At 52.6% G+C, this 18619-nt stretch overlaps 1 protein-coding gene across 1 annotated transcript in view; it reads right to left on the reverse strand.

The window, feature by feature from the left end:
* Positions 1-2693: 2693 nt before the first annotated feature.
* The window catches only part of HECTD4 (HECT domain E3 ubiquitin protein ligase 4), a 90506-nt gene continuing 74580 nt past the window's right edge, over positions 2694-18619 (reverse strand). The window contains exons 45-56 of the mRNA XM_021713119.1: positions 18102-18208; positions 17198-17321; positions 15224-15414; positions 13984-14130; positions 12931-13050; positions 12072-12227; positions 10417-10520; positions 9979-10200; positions 7115-7281; positions 6523-6718; positions 6060-6282; positions 2694-4864 (exon numbers count right to left, since the gene is read on the reverse strand). Coding sequence (XP_021568794.1) covers positions 4728-4864; positions 6060-6282; positions 6523-6718; positions 7115-7281; positions 9979-10200; positions 10417-10520; positions 12072-12227; positions 12931-13050; positions 13984-14130; positions 15224-15414; positions 17198-17321; positions 18102-18208 — 1894 coding nt within the window. The 3' untranslated portion in view covers positions 2694-4727. The remainder of the gene's footprint in view (positions 4865-6059; positions 6283-6522; positions 6719-7114; positions 7282-9978; positions 10201-10416; positions 10521-12071; positions 12228-12930; positions 13051-13983; positions 14131-15223; positions 15415-17197; positions 17322-18101; positions 18209-18619) is intronic.

Below are 18619 nucleotides of genomic sequence, written 5' to 3' on the forward strand. Positions count from 1 at the left end.
TAAGCACTTTCTGTCTGGAAACTCATGTCCTCCTAAGTTTTTCAGAGTTGTCTTAGTATGTTGGCATTTTTCTCCTATTTTGTCTCTGTCTTTGCAGAACTGCAATTATAGTTGGATGATGACCCTTTTAGACTGATTTTTTTTATCTTTTTGTCATTTTGTTCTATTTTATGTGAGAGTTCCTCAGCTTCATCATTTCATCTTTAACTTATTTCTGATACTAATTTTCGAAACCTTTATCTTTTATCCTCACGTCTCCACCTCCCCACTCCCATTTAATGAATGCAATACTTTTTCTTGTACTTCTCTGGGATGGTTGTTTTTGGATATCTTCCCTCTGCATCATCTGTCTCCTGGGATTTACTTTTCACTTTAGTATTTATGTTATATAGACTGTTCCTTATGATGTTCCTCTTGGCTCTCTGCGTACATTTGTAAGAATGGGGTACTAAAAGCAGCTCTCCTCAACTTTTGGTTTTCACTGTAGGGCAATTCAGCTGGTATTTTCACTGGAGATCCCTAGATGTTAGATACAGATGTGGGTATCTGTAGGTCTTTTCTTAGCTAGTTCAGAGAAAGGTCTTCTGTCTGTGCCTGGAGTGGGGCTGGGAAACGGACTAGGATGTTCAGTAGACAGACATGAATTTTGTCTTCTGTCTTGTCCTCCCTCGCCAGGTAACTATTGGAGTTGTAAGATTCTGAGGTTGCATCTTCAGAAATAACTTCTAGTCTTGGGATTCTTTTTTTTTGAGTCGGAGTCTCACTCTGTTGCCCAGACTGGAGTGCAGCGGCTGCTCCCGGCCACTGTAGCCTCGACCTGCTGGGCTCCAGCGATCCTTCTGCCTCAGTCTTCCGAGTAGCCGGAATTACAGGCACGCACTACCACGCCTGGCTGATTTTTGATTTATTGTAGAGATGAGGTCTTGCCAAGTTGTCCATGAGGGTCTCGAACCCACGGGTCAGGCAATTCACTCACCTCGGCCTCCCAAAGGCACGGGATTACAGGCTGAGCCACCGAGCCCGGCTTCTGATCATTGTTAATGACTCATCCATGTCGTTGTATATGCCAGTGGTTTGTTCACTTTCCTTCCTGTACAGTATTTCAAAACTTGTTTCCAGTTTTGGCTATGACTCTCAGTGCTGCTGTGAACACTCTCGTACATCTTTTTTTCTTTCCTATCGCGCTCATACAGCTTTAGGTGAATGTGTGTATGTCCTTCTGTTGGGTTGATGCCTAGGAGTGGAATTGCTGGGTTATCGGGTATGTGTGGTAGACAGTGCCAAGTGATTTTCCACAACAGTTGTAGGTTATATGCCCACAGGCAGTGCATGAGAATTCTGATTGTTCCACATCTTCCCCAGCCATGGTATTGTCTTTCTAACCCTTTTGTGGTGTGGTGTATCATCACTGTGATTTAAATCTCTATTTCCCTGCTGACAGTAAAGATAAGCATCTTCTCATCGTTATTGGATTATACACTCTCTGAATGTACTTTTCAAAAGCAGCAGACCAAGGAGACAGACTCAGCAGTGGAGAGTTCAGCCAGGCAGACACCTTAGGCATCTTGTTCTCTAGCTTCTCAAGTCTAGACAGAAATCTCTTTGCTGTGAGTGGTTGCTTTTGCTCCCTGGTCCAGCACCCTGAAGCAATAGACAGGAGGAGGGAGGAAAGCTGCTTGTTCTTCAACCAACAGGGTCCTTGCTCTTCCTATTATTATATGGGGTGCTTCCACCAAAGTTAGCACTTCTTGAGTACAAGAAAAGTGGCATTGACAGAATGAGAATAAAGTGGGTCTGGGTGAGGACTGCCATGGAATAGGAGGAAGCTCAGCAAGTCATGGAGAACTGAGTTGGATTCTCCCAAGTGTAGACAACAGGAGCTTCCTGGGGGTAGAAGGCAGCTGTGCAAGATATACGTTGATCATGGACAGCAGGATTGAGCCAAGTCCTTATCTCTTTTCCACACTTCCCTTCTGCACAGAATAGGTCTAATTCCACTGCTGCTCCCAAAGGAGAATATGTGGTCTAAGAGTGCCCTAGACTCTTCCAGTGCAACAGTCCACTTCAGGAAAACCCCTGCACCAGGCACAAGAGCAAAACTAGCTGTCAGGACGAAGGGTGACTAGAACATGCAGGGCTAAGATTAGCTGGATCTTGGATTCCTTGTCGTTAGTTGTAACTTCTACATGAAAAGCACAGACTCGCTGGGCGCAGTGGCTCACACCTGTAATTCCAGCACTCTGGGAGGCAAGAGGTGAGAGGATTGCCTGAGCTCAGAGGTTTTAGACCAGCCCGAGCAACATGGCCAGACCTTGTCTCTACAATAAATCAGCTGGGTGTGGTGGCGCACGCCTGTGGTTCCAGCTACTTAGAAGGCTGAGGCATCAGGATCGCCTGAGCCCAGCAGGTCATGACTGTGGTGGCTGTGAGCATGCCGCTGCACTCTAGCCTGAGTAGCAGTGAGGCTCCGACTCAAAAAAAAAAAAAAAAGAAGAAGAAAAGCAGACTCAGGGCTCAGGCTGGGGGAATGAGTAGTTTATGAGCATGATGGAGTAAGAATCACATCAAGTGCAAAGAAACTAATAATTTGAAACACTTTAATTCCTAGCCACTTGGAGGCACTTAAGTATTAGAACCATCCAAGTATGTCAGCCTTCGAACTTGCTCAGCAAGAGTAGATGATCACACAACTCTTAAGGTAAATCAAAATTAGATGAAGGTTATTTATTGGTGTGATTTTTTTTCCTGTAGTGAGCTTCCTTTACACAGCATGGTGTAAATAGCATCGGATTGAATGAAAAGTTTGTTAAATGCAACCATAAATAATTATAATAAATATACATCAAGTAACTTTACAGCACACATTTCTTTAGGGCCAAGGTTTAGATCTGTCTGGACTTCAATGTGCTCTCTGGGAGAAGCAGCCGTGTTAGCAGCAGATATGTTACTCACAACTGTCATCTAATCAAGTGATGGCCAATAGAAGTTTCCTTAACCCCTCTTGGGGAGGTAGCTGACAAGTCCATTCAGGGGATGAGGACGGGAGGGAATCCAGAATGTAAAGATACAAGGAAGAAAAACCACTTCTAATAAACCCAAAGGCTCTTCTTTCATTATGCAGAAATAAGAGGATCCTTGTTAGGAATACATCTTGGATGTGACACCGTCCCTCCACTCCTGGTCAAGGGGGCGGTGGCCCCTGGGGAGGCAGTGGGCTGACCATCTTCCTTTCAAAGCAGGGGTACTGCTTGCGGACACTCACTTCCAGAGGTGACTCTTGCACCAAATGTAACTGATGCAGCTGTCACGATTAATCCTAGGTTAATCTCATCCTCAGGTCAAGGAATCTTCTACAATGGTCCTTAACACATTTCCTAAGAATAACAGGAAGGAGATGAATGCTAACGGCTCTAACTCAAAAACCCACACATCTTTCCAGCAGGCCAGGGCACATCTTTCTCAACCAGCATCCACACTCCAAAACCTTCTAGACAGCACTCACTCAGAGCTCCCAATATTCACAATATTATACAATAAATACAGTGATGCAGTTCTGTGAGACCTGGCAAGGCCCATGACAGTGTCCAACAAGATGGCATGTGCTGCTCATGAACAAACTACCATTGGACAAAGACCTATTTGGGGCACAAATGCACTGGGGCAGTGGGTGAGCCCTGGCACACACACTTACGTGGGCAGTGAGGGGATGCTGGGTGGGTCCAGCCAGAGAAGCAGATGGGCCCCCTTGGAGTTTCCAGTTGGACGTGAAGGTCTGTGTCACTAAAGCAGACCCCGAATTGAGCAGAGCACCTCAGTCAGCTCTTCTAAAAGCAGAGACGTGGCCCTCTACTTTGTTCCTCATGTCACTGCAGTGAGGATGGGCTGTTTTTGAGCACAACAGTGGGGTGGGCTTGAGCCATGCTTTCCTGTTCAGTCAGTCTTGGAAAAGGCTCCACTTGAGCACTGTCCTCAACTCCGGGTGTCCTCTCACCTCCTACAGTTGGGACACACCCAGCCTGATCCTATGAACTAAGGTCAGGAATGAACACTTGAGTCTTCTCCCGAGGAGTCCTCAGGGGCAAGCCACCAGACCAGGCCCAGAAGTGACAAACAGCAGGTAGGGTTGTGGGGTGGGAGGGGCAGGGGAACCACTGTGGGCTTTTCCTCAGAAACACCAAGACCATGAGCAAGTTCTAAAGCAGAACATGAACACACACAGCTCCCTGTGTGTCCTGCACATTTGGGCAGCTGGCCCAACCATCTCGAGGAGGAAGGAGGCCTGCAGGAGCTGCAAACTCCAGCTCGAGGCAGGAGGGCGGGGCTGGCCACAGGCGTGTGTGTGGAGATGCTATGCAGAAAAATGGGCACTGCGTGGCCGAGGCCCACCCACTCCCAGCTTCCCGCTGGTGGTTCTGTGATGAGGAACCAGCATCTGGTGGCCGCGAGGGACAATGTTCAGGAAGATCAAATTAGACACAAACTGTCTGGGAACTAAACTATCCTACAAATAGACCACAAACAGGCAGCAAAAGAACCAACCCATCACGAAACGTACACATACAAAAGGTTAAGTCTTCCAGGAGGCCCTGGATCGTGGACGAAAGTTCGGGAAAGCAAAATGTTGCCAACTCCTCACGCAGGGCCCTGAAGGGACGTGCCGCAGTGGCAGGCTTCCCAAGCTGGCAGAGTGGTGCCTCGGTGACAGCCTAACTCGGGGCTCTCTCCCATTAGCCACTCAGGGGGTCTTCGCGGTAGTGAATGGCACAACGGAGCTTCTCCAGCATGATTTCCAGAGAGGAGTACTGGGGAAGCTTGATCATGAACATGCAGGTCTCCACTCGGATGTAGCGTGAGTCGGGGGAACCTGCAGAAGAAGCGTTGGCCGGCATTAGAGGCCCGGGGGGCAGCTGGGTCAGGGTCCCAGGGAGACCTAGCCAGCCTCTGCTTCCAGGTTTGCCTCTTTGGGCAGCTCCAAGGCGATCCCAGGGCCTGGCAGGAGGGGGAAGAGGGCTTGGGAACCTGGGGCAGGGCAAGAGCATACCTTGGAGAAGAAAAGGGGAGACTCTCGTACAGCTGCCAGACAGCGCAGGTACTGAACCGCTGACAGGCTTATTCAGCCAAGAAAGCAGTAATTTAGTTTGGTTTCTTTTTTCTTTTTTTGAGTTGGAGTCTTACTCTGTAGCCCAGACTGGAGTGCAGTGGCCACTCCCGGCCACCGCAGCCTCTACTGCTGGGCTCCTTCCGCCTCAGCATTCCAAGTAGCTGGAACTACAGGAGCGTGCTACCACGCCCGGCTAATAATTTTTTGATTTATTGTAGAGATGAGGTCTCGTCAAGTTGCCCAGGCGGGTCTTGAACCCAGGGGGCAGGCAATTCACTCACCTCGGCCTCCCAAAGTGCTGGGATTATAGGCTGAGCCACCGAGCCCGGCCGTTCCCCATTTTCTAATTAGATTTGTTTTTAAGTCAAGTTTTGAGAGCTCTTTACATATTCTTGAGCCTTTTGTCAGATATATGGTTTATAAATATTTTCTCCAAGTCTGTCGCTTCTCTTTTCATCCTCTTAGCAGTGTCTTTTGTAGAGCAAAATTTTTGAATTTTGGTGAGGTCCAGGACCAATTTGTGGATTTTTTTTTTGTTTTGTGGATCATACTTTGGAAAGACATTTTCACCAAGCCTTAGGTCCTGAGGACTTTCACCTTTGTGTTCTTCTATACTGTTGTACTTCTTTGTTTAAATTAATGATCAAGCCGGGCTCGGTGGCTTAGCCTGTAATCCAGCGCCTTGGGAGGCTGAGGTGAGTGGATTGCCTGAGCCCGCAGGTTTGAGACCAGCCTGGGCAACATGGCGAGACCTCATCTCTCTGTAGTTCCAGCTACTTGCAAGGCTGAAGCAGAAGGATCGCCTTGGTTCCCACCTGGCCCTCCCCACTTTTATGCTTGGTTTTGGCGTGCAGGGTCCCTGTTTACTGTTCTCTCCCCTCAGGCAGGGCCTGGCAGGCCCAGTTCCGAGCCGCAAGAAGGGCCTGTGTATCCCACCTGGAGCATGACCAGGCAGTACCTGCAGTGCCATCCGGGGGGGCGATCTTCATGGGGTATGGGGGCACATGCGCCGTGTCGGGGCCCCCATCTTTGCAGGGGCAGGTGAACGGGATGCGCTCCTGGTTGCAGGCGAACTTGATGAACTTGCACAGTTCCTCCTGTGCGAACGTTTCCAGAGCTCCCCAGAAGAACTCAATGTGCTGGTCTGTCTCCATCAGCCCCACCTGGTACATGGTGTGGGCCTGGGGAAGAGAGGCCCAGATGTGAGGAGGGCTGGGCCTCTGCTTACCCAGAGCCCCCTAGCCCAGGGGTCTGGCCCAGGGCAGGGAGTGAATGGGGTCTATGTGCACAGGGAGAGATGATGGTGACAACGACACGGGTCTGTTGTGAGGGCAGGCCACTGATGCCGGCCGAAGCAGCTGCGGGTGACTAGGTGGGAGGCCTGATAACCACCGCCAGCCCCGCCTGGCCCCAGGCCCCACCTTCAGGAACTCGAGGTTGATGTAAGGGAGGCCGCAGGTGCGCAGCTCCATCTCCAGCGGGCTGAGCGTGGTCAGTAGCTGCAGGGGGATGATAGAGCCCAGGCCAGCCCGCACAGCTGTCACACACTCCACGTTCTGCAGCTCCCGCAGCCGCAGGCTCCGGATGGCCGACGCGTAGATGTCCTTGTTCTCCCACCTAGAGGGAGTGTGGGGCTCCGGTGAGGGGGAGCACCACAGAGTTGCCTGGGTTGCTCCTCCTGGGTCTGGGGTCACACCCACCCAGCCAGAGGCCCTGTACCTCTTCCAGGGGTGGCCTCAGGCCCAGCAGCCCAGCTGTCGCAGCCCTGGCAGCCCAGCTCACTCCCTTTCTACCCCTGGTGTCACCTCCCTGAGCTGCCGCTGCCTTCTTAGTCAACTCCTTCAGCCGAGGACCTCCTTCCCGGCACCCATCGTCCTGCCTCATGTCCCTCTCCCAGTGCCATCCGCTCGTCACCTGACACAAGGCTCTTGTGCTGTTGCCTAAGCCCCAGTGCTGCTGTCATTCCTGGCCGGCCAGCCTGGCCAGTCCCCGCCCCGCAGTGCGCACACTCACGCCACAGGGATGTGCCGCCCCCGACTGCAGAGCTCCACCTCCTCGCCCGTCATGGTCAGGTAGGTGAACCTGCAGCAGGGCTTGTTGGGGCTGTCAGGGCTCTCGGTGGCCAGGTGCTGGGAAGCGATCTCGGCACAAAGGGCCTCCAGCTCAGTCTCGTCGTTGATCTGGAGGGTGGAGACAGAGCGAGGCTGACGGTCAGGGCCCTGGGACGTAGAACCCTGATCTTCAGTTGGGCAAACACCAAGCATAGTGTGGGTGGGGTCTCCCCTTGGCGATATGATGGGCATGTGACACAGGCCTGGCCGATCAAAGCCTATCATCAGTTAGGGTTGGGCATGGGACGTAGGCCAGGCCAGTGAAACCCAAATTCAGGTCTTTTCCTGTCCCCTTTCCTGGTGTGGGTCTGCCTATATGATGGTACACCTTGGACTGCTGAAGGTCACTGGGAGAGACTGCCTGAGACCAGTTATTGACGACATTGTTTGGGCACCTGAAATCAGCTCTGCCTGAAGCCAAATCCATATTCATGCTTTTTGTTTTAAACACAGATAAAAAAGTGTTTTAAAAATGATGTTGCCTAGACTCCTGGTCTCAAGCAATCCTCTTGCCTTGGCCTCCCAAAGCACTGGGATTATAGGAGTAAGTCACCATGCTTAGCTCAAAAGCAAATAATTTTTTAAAAACTTTTCTTCTTTTCTTAAACTAGTAGAAGGCGAGATTTCTTTTTTTTTTTTTTTGAGCTGGAGTCTCATTCTGTCTCCCAGACTGGAGTGCAGTGGCTGCTCTGGGCCACTGCAGCCTCGACCTGCTGGGCTCCGGCGATATCTTCTGCCTCAGCCTTCCGAGTAGCCGGAACTACAGGTGTGCGCTACCATGCCCGGCTGATTTTTTTTATTTATTGTAGAGATGAGGTCTCGCCAAGTTGCCCAGGCAGGTCTCGAACCCTTGGGCTCAGGCCATCCACTCATCTCGGCCTCCCAAAGTGCGGGGATTACAGGCTGAGCCACCGAGCTCGGCCCAAAGCTGAGATTTCTATAACTCACTTGCCACCACAGACACCGACTTAACCCTAGCTGTGGAAAATGTACAGGCTACTCCCTCCTACCATTTGGTACTCCAGAATTAGGGTCCAAAAGACATTCTGATGCGCACGCCAATGACAGAAACTGACTCAAGGGAGCCCACAGCTCGGGGATGGTGACAGTGAGAATGAGGATCTGAGCCTACTCTGTCCTTGGCCGCCACCAAGGTGAAGGCTGAAGGCACTCCACGGACAGAAGCTGAGAGCATTTCCTCCTGGCATGCACCCCCAACACCAAGGAGTTCTGGTATCCCAGCGTCCCTCTGTGACCAGAAGCCTTGGCTGGACCGACTGCCTGGGCATCGTCTTGCATCCTCTGTGGCCTAGTCCCCAGGGCCCCGGGAGAACTTCGCGGAGTAGTGCCTGACAGATACATAAATTCTAGCCCATGGTGGGTGTCTTCTTTCACCCCTGTAGACAACTCATCTCTGTCGTCCCTGTCTTCCCTGAGAAGCCAACCAGAGCCCGGGATCCCTGCTTTGCTGCTCGCTTGCACTGGGTGCCCTGGAGGGACCGCTACGGGCACAGCAGCAGAGAGCCTGGCTACGGGGGGCCTCCGTGGGGCCCTCAGGTCTTCTGCGGTGGAGGCAGGAGCAGCCACCACCTCCTTCAGCTGAGGTCCCTGTGGGAGCAGTCTCCACAAAGGAGGCAGGCTTTAGGGGGCGGGCTATCAGAGGCAAGACTCCACCCTCCTCCAGGATCTCTCCAAGCCAAGGGAGCGTGGGCTGGAGGGCACGGGCACCAGAAGGACAGACCTGGGTTCCTGGTGGCTCTGCTTCCACTAGCTGTGAGGGCCTGGGCAAGTTGTTTCACCTCGGGAGCCTCACTTTCCTCCTGGCCTCCGCATGGGGCCTACAGAAAGCAGAGCAGCCTGGACGGTCCCAGAGGGCAGGCTGTGCGACCAGAGCCTAGCCCTGACAAGGCCTCAGTGATGGCTGCTGAATGAATGGAGGACCTGGAGGCTCTATGAGCCCAGATGGCAGCCTGAGCACTGACCATATTCTCCTCCGGGAGGGAGATGATCAGCTGTTGCTGCCATCTCGACATCTGTGTGTCCCACAGTGCCAAGGAGAGGGAGGAAGAGCCCTGTTCCCAACTCCTCCCCTGGCCAATCCTGGGTAACCCCGCGGCTGACCTTCTGTACTCTGAGTCCTGAAACCAACTTTCTTTTTTTTTTCTTGAGTTGGAGTCTCACTGTCGCTCAGACTGGAGTGCAGTGGCCGCTCCCGGCCACCGCAGCCTCCACCTGCTGGGTTCTGGCGATCCTTCCGCCTCAGCCTTCCAAGTAGCTGGAACTACAGGCGCATGCTACCATGCCCGGCTAATTTTTTTGATTTATTGTAGAGATGAGGTATTGCCTGCTCAGGCGGGTCTCGAACCCGCGGGCTCAGGCAATCCACTCACCTCAGCCTCCCAAAGGCGTGGGATTACAGGCTGAGCCACCGAGCCTGGCTCTGAAACCAACTTTCAATGAAACTGGGCCTAACTGAAGCAGCTCCCCATCAGCTGGTTCAGCTCCCAAGATCCTGCCCCCATGTCCTCAGAAGGCCCAGCAGGGCTGGTCACGTCACCCCAGTCTGCTATTGTCAACAGGGAGGGAAAGCAGAGGCTCCTGTGCCCATGAGAGAAGACATCTTGTAGAGAAGGCCGATGCCATTCATGTGCTGTGGGGATCCCAGCCAGGTCTCACTAGGGCTCAGGTCTGCCAGGGAGGACTAAGCCCAGGCAGTGTAGAAGGCCCCAGGCCTGATGCCCCAGACCCAACTTGCCCGTCACTTACACTCTCGAATTTCTTGACGTAATTGTAGGTGAGGACGTCTGCCTCCTGGAGGTCCTGGTCAGGATCCAGGGGCTCACCCACCAGCGTCTTCCAGAAGGAGGGCAGGAGGTCCAGGGGCAGAGGCACATCTGCGCGGATTGCGATCCCCAGCAACTGCCCCAGGAAGTGCAGCAGCTGCTCCTCCCCGTAGGTGATGGGGCTGGGGGTCAGGATGTACTTGCCCTGGAAGGAGAAACCAGGATGAGGCACCTGCGGGTGTGTCCCTCTGCTCACACCCTGTGTCCCTGAGCTTATCCAGTCAGGATGGCAAGGACCTGCCCACCCAGACCAGGAGGGTTCTGGAAAGGCCTTCAGCAGTTCCAGAAAGGTGTAGAGCACCCCGACCCCAAGTCACTGCAGGGAACTCGCGCACCAGGGCATGGCCAGGCTCAGCCGTACCTTGTTCTTGTTGACAGCCGAGCTGGGACACAGCAGGAGGAGCGACAGTGAGGAGCTCTGCAGCTCTTTGCACACTTGCCACAGGAAGTGGCGGAAAGAGCCACCTGCAGGGCACATGGGGCACCTCAGCACTGGGTCATCCCAGGGGTAGGTGGTACAATCCCCTCCCTCTCCTGCCGGGACCTGAAGGTCAACCCGTTTGACAACCTTGGCTACAGGTATGGCGGAATGGAAATAAAACTGGCCTGAGGCCTGGGAGGTGGAGGTCAAATTCTGCTCTGTCCCCTCCTGGCTGGTGACCCCATGGGTATCACCCAAAACAGGGGATCCCTGAGTCAGGCTCAGTCACCACTGAGCAATGGTACCTGCCTCACAGCTGTTACAAGATTCCCACATGGGCACCTCACAGCTGCAGATCTGCCCTGCAGTGTGGGCTGGTTGGGCCCTGCCCATCTCCCTGGGCCACGCTGAAGCAGGGCCACCCTGCTCCCCTCAGCACCATCTCCCCACGCCCAGCTCATGTGTGTCCAGAGTACACATGTGGGTGAGAGCAGCATGGACAGGCAGAGGCAGCAGGCAGTGCTCAACTTCTCTGCTGCTGCCATTCTAGGCGGGCTTTTGGTTTTCTTGCAAGACTCCCTCTGTGGCTGGGCCTCCTTGGGCCTTCCTTGTGTGTTCCCATCTGTGCCCTGAGTTTGGGGAACTCTGAGGGCAGTCGTGCCCACATGCTGCCTGCTCAGAGCTACATGGAAGCCCGGCGTGGGGGCCAATGGCATGCCTGGTCCTCAAATCTGCTTCAAGGAGACACAGAGAAGCCGAGTGCTGACACCAGAGCCTGGGCTCTGGAACCCCATCTGGCTGCCTGCCCTTGGGGAAGCTTCTTAACTCTGTGTTGTCCCAGTCTCCCTATCTGTAGAATGGGACAGTGCAGGCATTCTGCGAGGCTTGGTGCTGTGAGGAGCACGAGGTGTTGAGCACCAGCCTGGCATAATCTGAGCTCTCAGTGAAGCAGAGCTGTTCTGAGAGGCCTGAACAGAGGATGCCAGCAACCCTGTCTGGGAAGCTGCTGCTGGCCACAGTGTTCCCTTGGGGGCAGATCAGAGGACATGGGGAAGAAGCAGGGACGTCCTCTTGTTCCAACAGTGTCTCCCTCCCTGCTGAGGAGGAACTGGGTTTCTTCTCTGGTCAGTGGAGACATGTCCCAAATGTCTGGGGCTAAACATGTCGAGAAGGTCACGAGGGAGCATTGTCTTGGCTATAGAGTGTGGTGACACCAGGTGCCATCTTAGTCAAGGGCTCCCCAATGCCCTGCCTCTCCCAGGGCACACTCAAGCTCTTAAACCAACCAATTCCCTAGCGAGGGGCCCGTCCTGGGGAGGAAGGTCAGTCAGCAGGCCCATCCAGCCAGAAGAGCAACACAGTGCTGAGCAGAGGTGCCAGCCCCAAGGCCGGGAGGGACTGGCTGAGGTCCCAGACCAGTGTGGGCTCCAGTTCCCACATGGGGCTTTCCTAGAGGTTACCCTGGGTGCAGACAGGCTTCTGCAGAGCGGTTAAGGAAGTGGCATTTACGTCTGAGAAGGGAGAATCTGACACTTAGGTTAAGGGTTTACAGTAGCCACAATCCCCTCCCTCAAAGCCTGGCGGCTACCACTTACTGGTGCCATGGACCTCCTCGCCGGTGAAGCGGATGTTGAAGGCATACGTGGGGTCACCACCGCTAGCCAGCTTGACACAGAGCTGAGACGACGGCACTGAGGCCAGCTGCCTAGCAGCCTGGCAGAAGTAGGAATTTTCAGAAGCTCTGATTTCCCCTGGAAAGTGAGCAAGGAGTCGATCAAAACTCCCTATGGCCCTCCCCACAGGACAGCCCCAGACCCAGCAGCTTTACCTGTTCTCCTTACCCCACCTGCCCCTTCTGCCGTCTCTCCGCTTTTAGGACATCTTAAAACCCTTCACACCTCAGTACTCCTGGCTCCCGCTGCGTGGAACCTGCCAGCCCTGGTCTTACCTTCTAGGGGCTTGTTTGCCTCTGGGGGGAGGCCCTTCCCCCATGGTTCCTCTCTCATTCCCTTCTGTGTCTTTCATAATGTCAGTCTGTTTTACATGCTGTGGCACCCATTCTCCCCTCTTCTTTGATGCCAGAATCCTCATTTTTGGCAGGCACATGGGATCAGAAGGAAGTCTACAGTACCCCTTGCCCCCACAACTCCCTCCTCCTACCCTCCCCATCCCCTGCAGCTAGGCTAGACCTGGCCAAGCACTTGAGAAGAGGCCTGACCCCATGGGAACCAAGCTCCTTCCTCCTGCTGGCCAGAATGCAGAGCTCTTGAGGGCCTTCCAGGTGGAAGCCACATGCTAGGACGCTAAAGCAGGACAAGAGCAGCCAGATTAACCAGGAACTACCCTACCAGCTCTAAAGTCCTACCTTCTAGAAGCTTCTTTTATGTTGGAGAAACCCACTAGTTTGTTAGGCACTGCTATTTTGCATTTTTTGGTTTTCGCACTCAATCCCACCTCCCACAATTTCCAGCGGGTCCAGGGTGATCTCAGGTGCCGCGTGGTCTGCTGTCCTCTGCACGGTGGCATTCAGCACACGGTTCATCACGGTCACCTTCGTGTCATAGAAGATCAGTCCTGAAGAGAGGAAGGTGGGAGAGGCATGGAAGGGGCTGCCTCCTTTCTTCCCAGTCCCCCAGGGCCACTGCCGTTCTATCAGGCCATTTCCAGTCCCTCAGGACACTCTTCAGGTAGCTGGGTGGGGCACTCACAGGCCATGCAGGTGATAGAATACCTGGTCCTGACCCGGTGGAAGTTTGTTAAGTGTCTACACAAATGCTAAGTGCATTTGCCCTTGATGCTGCCATGTCCAGAACACCCGGCTTGAAGGAACTAAGCAAGCAAGTCAGAGTTACACAACGGAATATAAAAATGGTACCTATTTTTTTTTTTTTGAGTTGGAGTCTCACCCTGTTGCCCAGGTTGGAGTGCAGTGGCACGCTCATGGCCACCAAGCCCTGACCTGCTGGGCTCAGGCGATCCTTCCACCTCGGTCTTCCAAGTAGTTGGAGCTACAGGTGTGCGCCACCATGCCTGGCTAATTTTTAGGTTTATTGTAGAGACGAGGTCTTGCCAAGTTGCCCAGGCTGGTCTCAAACCCCTGGACTTGGGCAATCCTTTCGCCTCAGCCACCCAAAGTGCTGGGATTATAGGTGTGAGCCATCAAGTCCAGCGGTACCTATTCTTAATTTTAAAAATGGTTAAAAAAACCTGTGTGTGTGTGTGCATCTATTTGTATGTGAGTAGAAAAGTCTGGCAGGACAGACACTCATATGTTAACAAGGGTCCCTCTGGGATGTAGATGCTAGATAATGAGACGGAGCTTTAACTTTACATATTTTAAGTAACTTGAAAACTATTAAACTAAGTTTAATGTTTCCAGAGCATATGTTACTTTGATAATTAAAGTAACACCCTTTGGCGGACCTACTCTCCAGGGAGCCCTACCCTTGAGAAGAAGGAGGGGGTGTCTTCCTGGGGGTTGCCTAGAGGCCGCATGACGTGACTGACCTTTGGCCTCCTTGAGCAGGGCGGCAATGCTGTGGGTGTACATGGGCGTCTGGCGCAGCTCCACCAGGGGCAGGAAGAAGGTCTCCAGCATGGTGTTGAGGGACTGTAGCAGGGCGAAGCGCAGGCGCAGACTCTCGACGGGCACGTCTGTGGGACATGGGGGTGTCAGGCCATGGCTGTGGCTAGGCTAGGCCGAGACACTCGATATGCAGAAAAACACGGTGGTCCCTACAGTGGATTTCATAGCCAGGACCCTGGAGATGTTGCTGGTTGGGTGAGCCGCCAACATGCCTGTGCCTGGGTCAAGCAGCCACAAGGTAAGGCCCTGGGCGGGCCAGATGGGAGCTGCTGCTCCCAGGACTCCTACCTGCAGGTCTGGCCAGGGCTACACACTGTACTGGACTGTTTTTCAACTTATTATTTTGAAGTAATTATATAGGAAGTTGCAAAAACAGTCCAAAGAGTCTTGTGTACCTGTTACCTAGCTTCCCAACAGTGACACGTATCTAAACCAGGAAGAGGTGCCATCGGCACACTGTCTTTAATCATTCATCCTCACATCTGCCTCCTCTCCCTTGGAGAGAGACAAGAGTTAGGGACAAGCTCTTGCCCACTTTACCCCTCGGCCTCCAGAGAGAGCAAGGGCTCTGCACCCAGTGCTGACGAGGCGAGCGCTGAGCAGAGCTCACACCATGCGTGGGTCAGGCCCCTTCCAATGTGTTGTAAGGAGGCAAGGGGAGGGGAGGAGTATCTGGGGAACAAACGGTTTATTTATTGTGTGTGTTACTAGTCTTTAATAGAAGCAAACTGCTTCCTGTCATGTCTACCGCAGGTTATCAGATACCTGACCCCTTCTCACTCCCTGGGGCAGCCTGACCTTGCAAGAGGTCTCCAGGCAGGGGCCCAGGCATCACCTTGCAGCCCATGTTTCTGTTATTTGTTGCTTGGCTTTGTTACAATGAGCATTAAAAAAGGCTTCAGTTGAGCATTTATGGTACTGTTACAAACCATAAATAAAATTTAAAAAAAAAAGGCTTCACACAAATATGGCTGCAACCCAGCTCTGTGTTTTTCTCTCCCTCTCATCAGCCCCCTATTCCTTGCACTCCTGGTATGAGCAGGTACTCATAAGCATTTCTTCAATGGTGTCTAGATAACACCCGCCCAATAAAACACTCCTTGTCACAGGTCATGGCCCCACTGGGCAGTAGGGGAGGGAATAGCCCTGGGAGCCACATACTCAAGAGACAGGCCACTCTGGGGTCAGCCGTGTCTGCGGGGTCCAGGTACACCTCATGGGGATGGAGCCGTGCCGGTGTGATGGCAAGGTGGCGGCACAGCCGGTTGATGTACTGCACAAGTGCCACATCCATCTCCAGAGTCCACTTCCTGGAGGCCTTCTGTGCATGTCGGACATCGATGCAGGCACACCTGGGAAGAAGGGTCAGGTGGGGTGGCGCACACCAGGTTGACCGCTGGATTCCCATCATAGAGCCTACCTCTAGCTCCCAAGCATGATGGCCTTGCCTGGCGGGCTGTTTCCTGCTGCCTGGGCAGCTCCTCTCCGGGAAAAGTTTTCCAAGAAGCCAGGGAAACTCACAAGGGCGTGTGAACCCAGGAGTCCAGCAGCTGTACCCTCACATGCTCACTCCGTCCAACAAAAGGGCATCAGGGTGTGGGGTGTGTGTGTGTGTGGGGGGGGTAGTTCTGAGGCCTGGAGGTAAATCTAGGCTACATATAGTGACCTGGGCAGAAAGATGCCCATGTTCTGAGCCCTGCCAGCATTTGGTACCTGCACTGAAGACTCAGAGTCAGCTCATGAATGGGTTGTGGTGGTGGGGACAAGTTTTCTGAACTTGTTTTAGAAATCCGTAATGGGATGACCCATGTCTTAGCTCTGAAAAGAGATTTTTACAAAAGCATGTGTCTGGTCTGGTGGTCATTTTTGGTGATGCCAGGCACATCTTGCTGTGGGCAAAGGTGAGAAGGACTGTTATGTGTGTGAGAGCCAGAGGGGAGCGCAGGGCACGTTCTATTGTTTTGCAAACATCCTGCCTTCTTGGAATTCACTGAAGCTAGAAGGGGGAAACCATAGTTGGCCCCAGAGACCAGGTGAGCTGCAGCCTTCAGGTGACCCTGCCTGGGAGGGAGAGAGGACAATAAAGGCCCAGGGACAGTGTGACTCCCAAGGAAAGATTCTTGGGAGTAAGAAATCATTTGTTATAGACTGAATTGTGTCCCCTGCCACATTTATATGTTGAAGCCCTATTCCCCAGTTGCCTATATTTGAAGATGGGGCCTTTAAAGAGGTAATTAAGGTCAAATGAGGCCATGTGGGTGGCCCCTAATCCAAAAGGACTGGTGTCCTTACTGGAGATTAGGACATAGACACGCAGATGGAGAGAAGGCTGGGTACAGGGACAGTTTGAGAAGGTGGCCACCTGCGAGCCAAGGAGAGAGGCCTCAAGAGACACTGACCCTGCTGCCATGTGGATTTTGGACTTCCAGCCTCCAGAACTGTAAGAAAATTAATTTCTGTTGTTTAAGTCACCAAGTCTGTGGTATTCTGGTACAGCAGCCCTAGCTGCCAATACAGTCCCCAAGTTTCAAGTTAAGAAGAAAAGGGTTTGTTTATAAATGAATTAGAAAATCCACTTAATAATTATGAAAAATTAGGAAATAACTCAGGTTTTGCCATGTTGCCTAGGTTGGTCTTGAACCCTCGGGCTCAGGCAATCCTCTCACCTTCGCCTCCCAAACTGCTGGGATTATAGCTGTGAACCACTGTGCCTGATGATATCATTATTTTTTGAGTTAGGGTCTAACTCTGCTGCCCAGGCTGGAGTATAGTGGCATGATTGCAGCCACTGCAGCCTCAACCTTATGGGTTCAGGCAATCCTTCCACCTCAGCCTTCCAAGTAGCTGAGACTCGAGGCATGTGTTACCATGCCAGTTAATTTTTTATTTTTGTAGAGACGAGGTCTCACTATGCTGCCTAGGACGGCCTCAACTTCCTGGGCTCAAGTAATTCTCTTGCCTCGGCCTCCCAAAGTTCTAGGATTACATATGTGAGCCACCGTGCCTAACTTAGAATGCATTATAAACAGGGGAGATGGACTGGCTTTCCAGAAAGTGTTTTCTTGGCAATGCATTTAGAAGCTGAAAACAGTTTCTATACAAGATATTAACAGGGTTGAGAGGCAACCCTCTTACCTCTCAAAATGAAGATCATAACCACAGGACAAAATCGCCCTCCAGACGCTACGGATGTCTTGCTTGGCTCGGTCAACAACAAATTTGTGAAATCCTTCCAAGGTCAGATATTTTTCCTCTGGGACTGAAGGAGACATGTTCACAGTGTTAGGAATTTGGTGAGAACTGCACACGACATGGCCTCTCAACATGTGTTATTAATCACATCCTCCCCCTCATGGCCTGATGCGCTTTCCCTTCTACCTCCTGTAACTCCAGGGTCTGCTATTTTACTCTCTACCCACTGTGCACAGAATACACATACCCCTCACGTGCCCAGGGCTCTGACGGCTCAGCCTCACCCCAAGAGGCTGGTCTTCACACAGTGCAGTGACTCCCACATGTGACCCCTCTGTGCCCAGGGCTCCGAGGGCTCAGCCTCCCCTCAGGAGGCTGATCTTCACAGAGCGCAGTGACTCCCACAACTCTTTTTTCTATGAGTCTTGGAAATATCCCCCACTGACAAAGCTATTTTCATGACAACGAGAACAGACTTCTCCAACTCTGCTTGGGCCTATGGAAGAGTATGTTCTACTACCAGAGCAGACCACCAACTTAGGGAAGTGCATTCTGGAAGGAAACTTCCAGGCAGATATCTGAATCTTGGCATCCTGGGGCAACTAAGTGGCACCAGCCAGGAATGTATCCCAGCATCTTTGGAAATGCTGCCCAGCCTGAACTAAAACTCCAGGAGCCCACAGCCCAAGGCCCACCCTGTGGGAGAGCAGCCAGTCAGGAAAAGCAAAGAGGCTCGTTCCCAGAATGGGCTGCCCTGTCCTCGCATGAAAGCAGGTCCTGATGGGCTGCCCTGTCCTCGCACGGAAGCAGGTCCAGAGCCCGCCTCAGGCGCGAGCTACTCGTTCACCTTCTTGTTTTTTGGTGGGTGACTTTTCTGGGTCCTTTTCATCTGGTTTGCTCTTTTCTGGTGACTTTGGCTTCACAGTGGGTTTCTTCTCACTTAGAGCAGTCCTGCTGTAAGTGAGAAAGCATGGGATTAGAATTCCTCATGCTCATACCCCCTCCAACAGAGGAAACAGAGAACCTCACACAGGAGGTTCGTTCACCCTCTTCCCCTGACCACCAGTATATGGCTTATGATTCAGACAGAGATGGGTTCAAGATCACCTGTTTCTGAGTGAGAAAAGTTTACTGAGCAATTATGATGACAAATCCATGTCCAAATATTTCGAAGAGAGTCTTTTCTTTCTTTTTTTTTTTTTTTTTTTTGAGTTGGAGTCTCACTCAGTCCCCCAGATTGGAGTGCAGTGGCCACTCCTGGCCACCGCAGCCTCGACCTGCTGGGCTCCGGCGATCCTTCTGCTTAGCCTTCCAAGTAGCTGGAACTACAGGTGTGCACTACCACGCCCGGCTCTTTTTTTTTTT

Source organism: Carlito syrichta, unplaced genomic scaffold (assembly GCF_000164805.1).
Source record: "Carlito syrichta isolate Samal-C Ts95f unplaced genomic scaffold, Tarsius_syrichta-2.0.1 Scaffold304253, whole genome shotgun sequence".
Taxonomy (NCBI): Eukaryota; Metazoa; Chordata; class Mammalia; order Primates; family Tarsiidae; genus Carlito; species Carlito syrichta.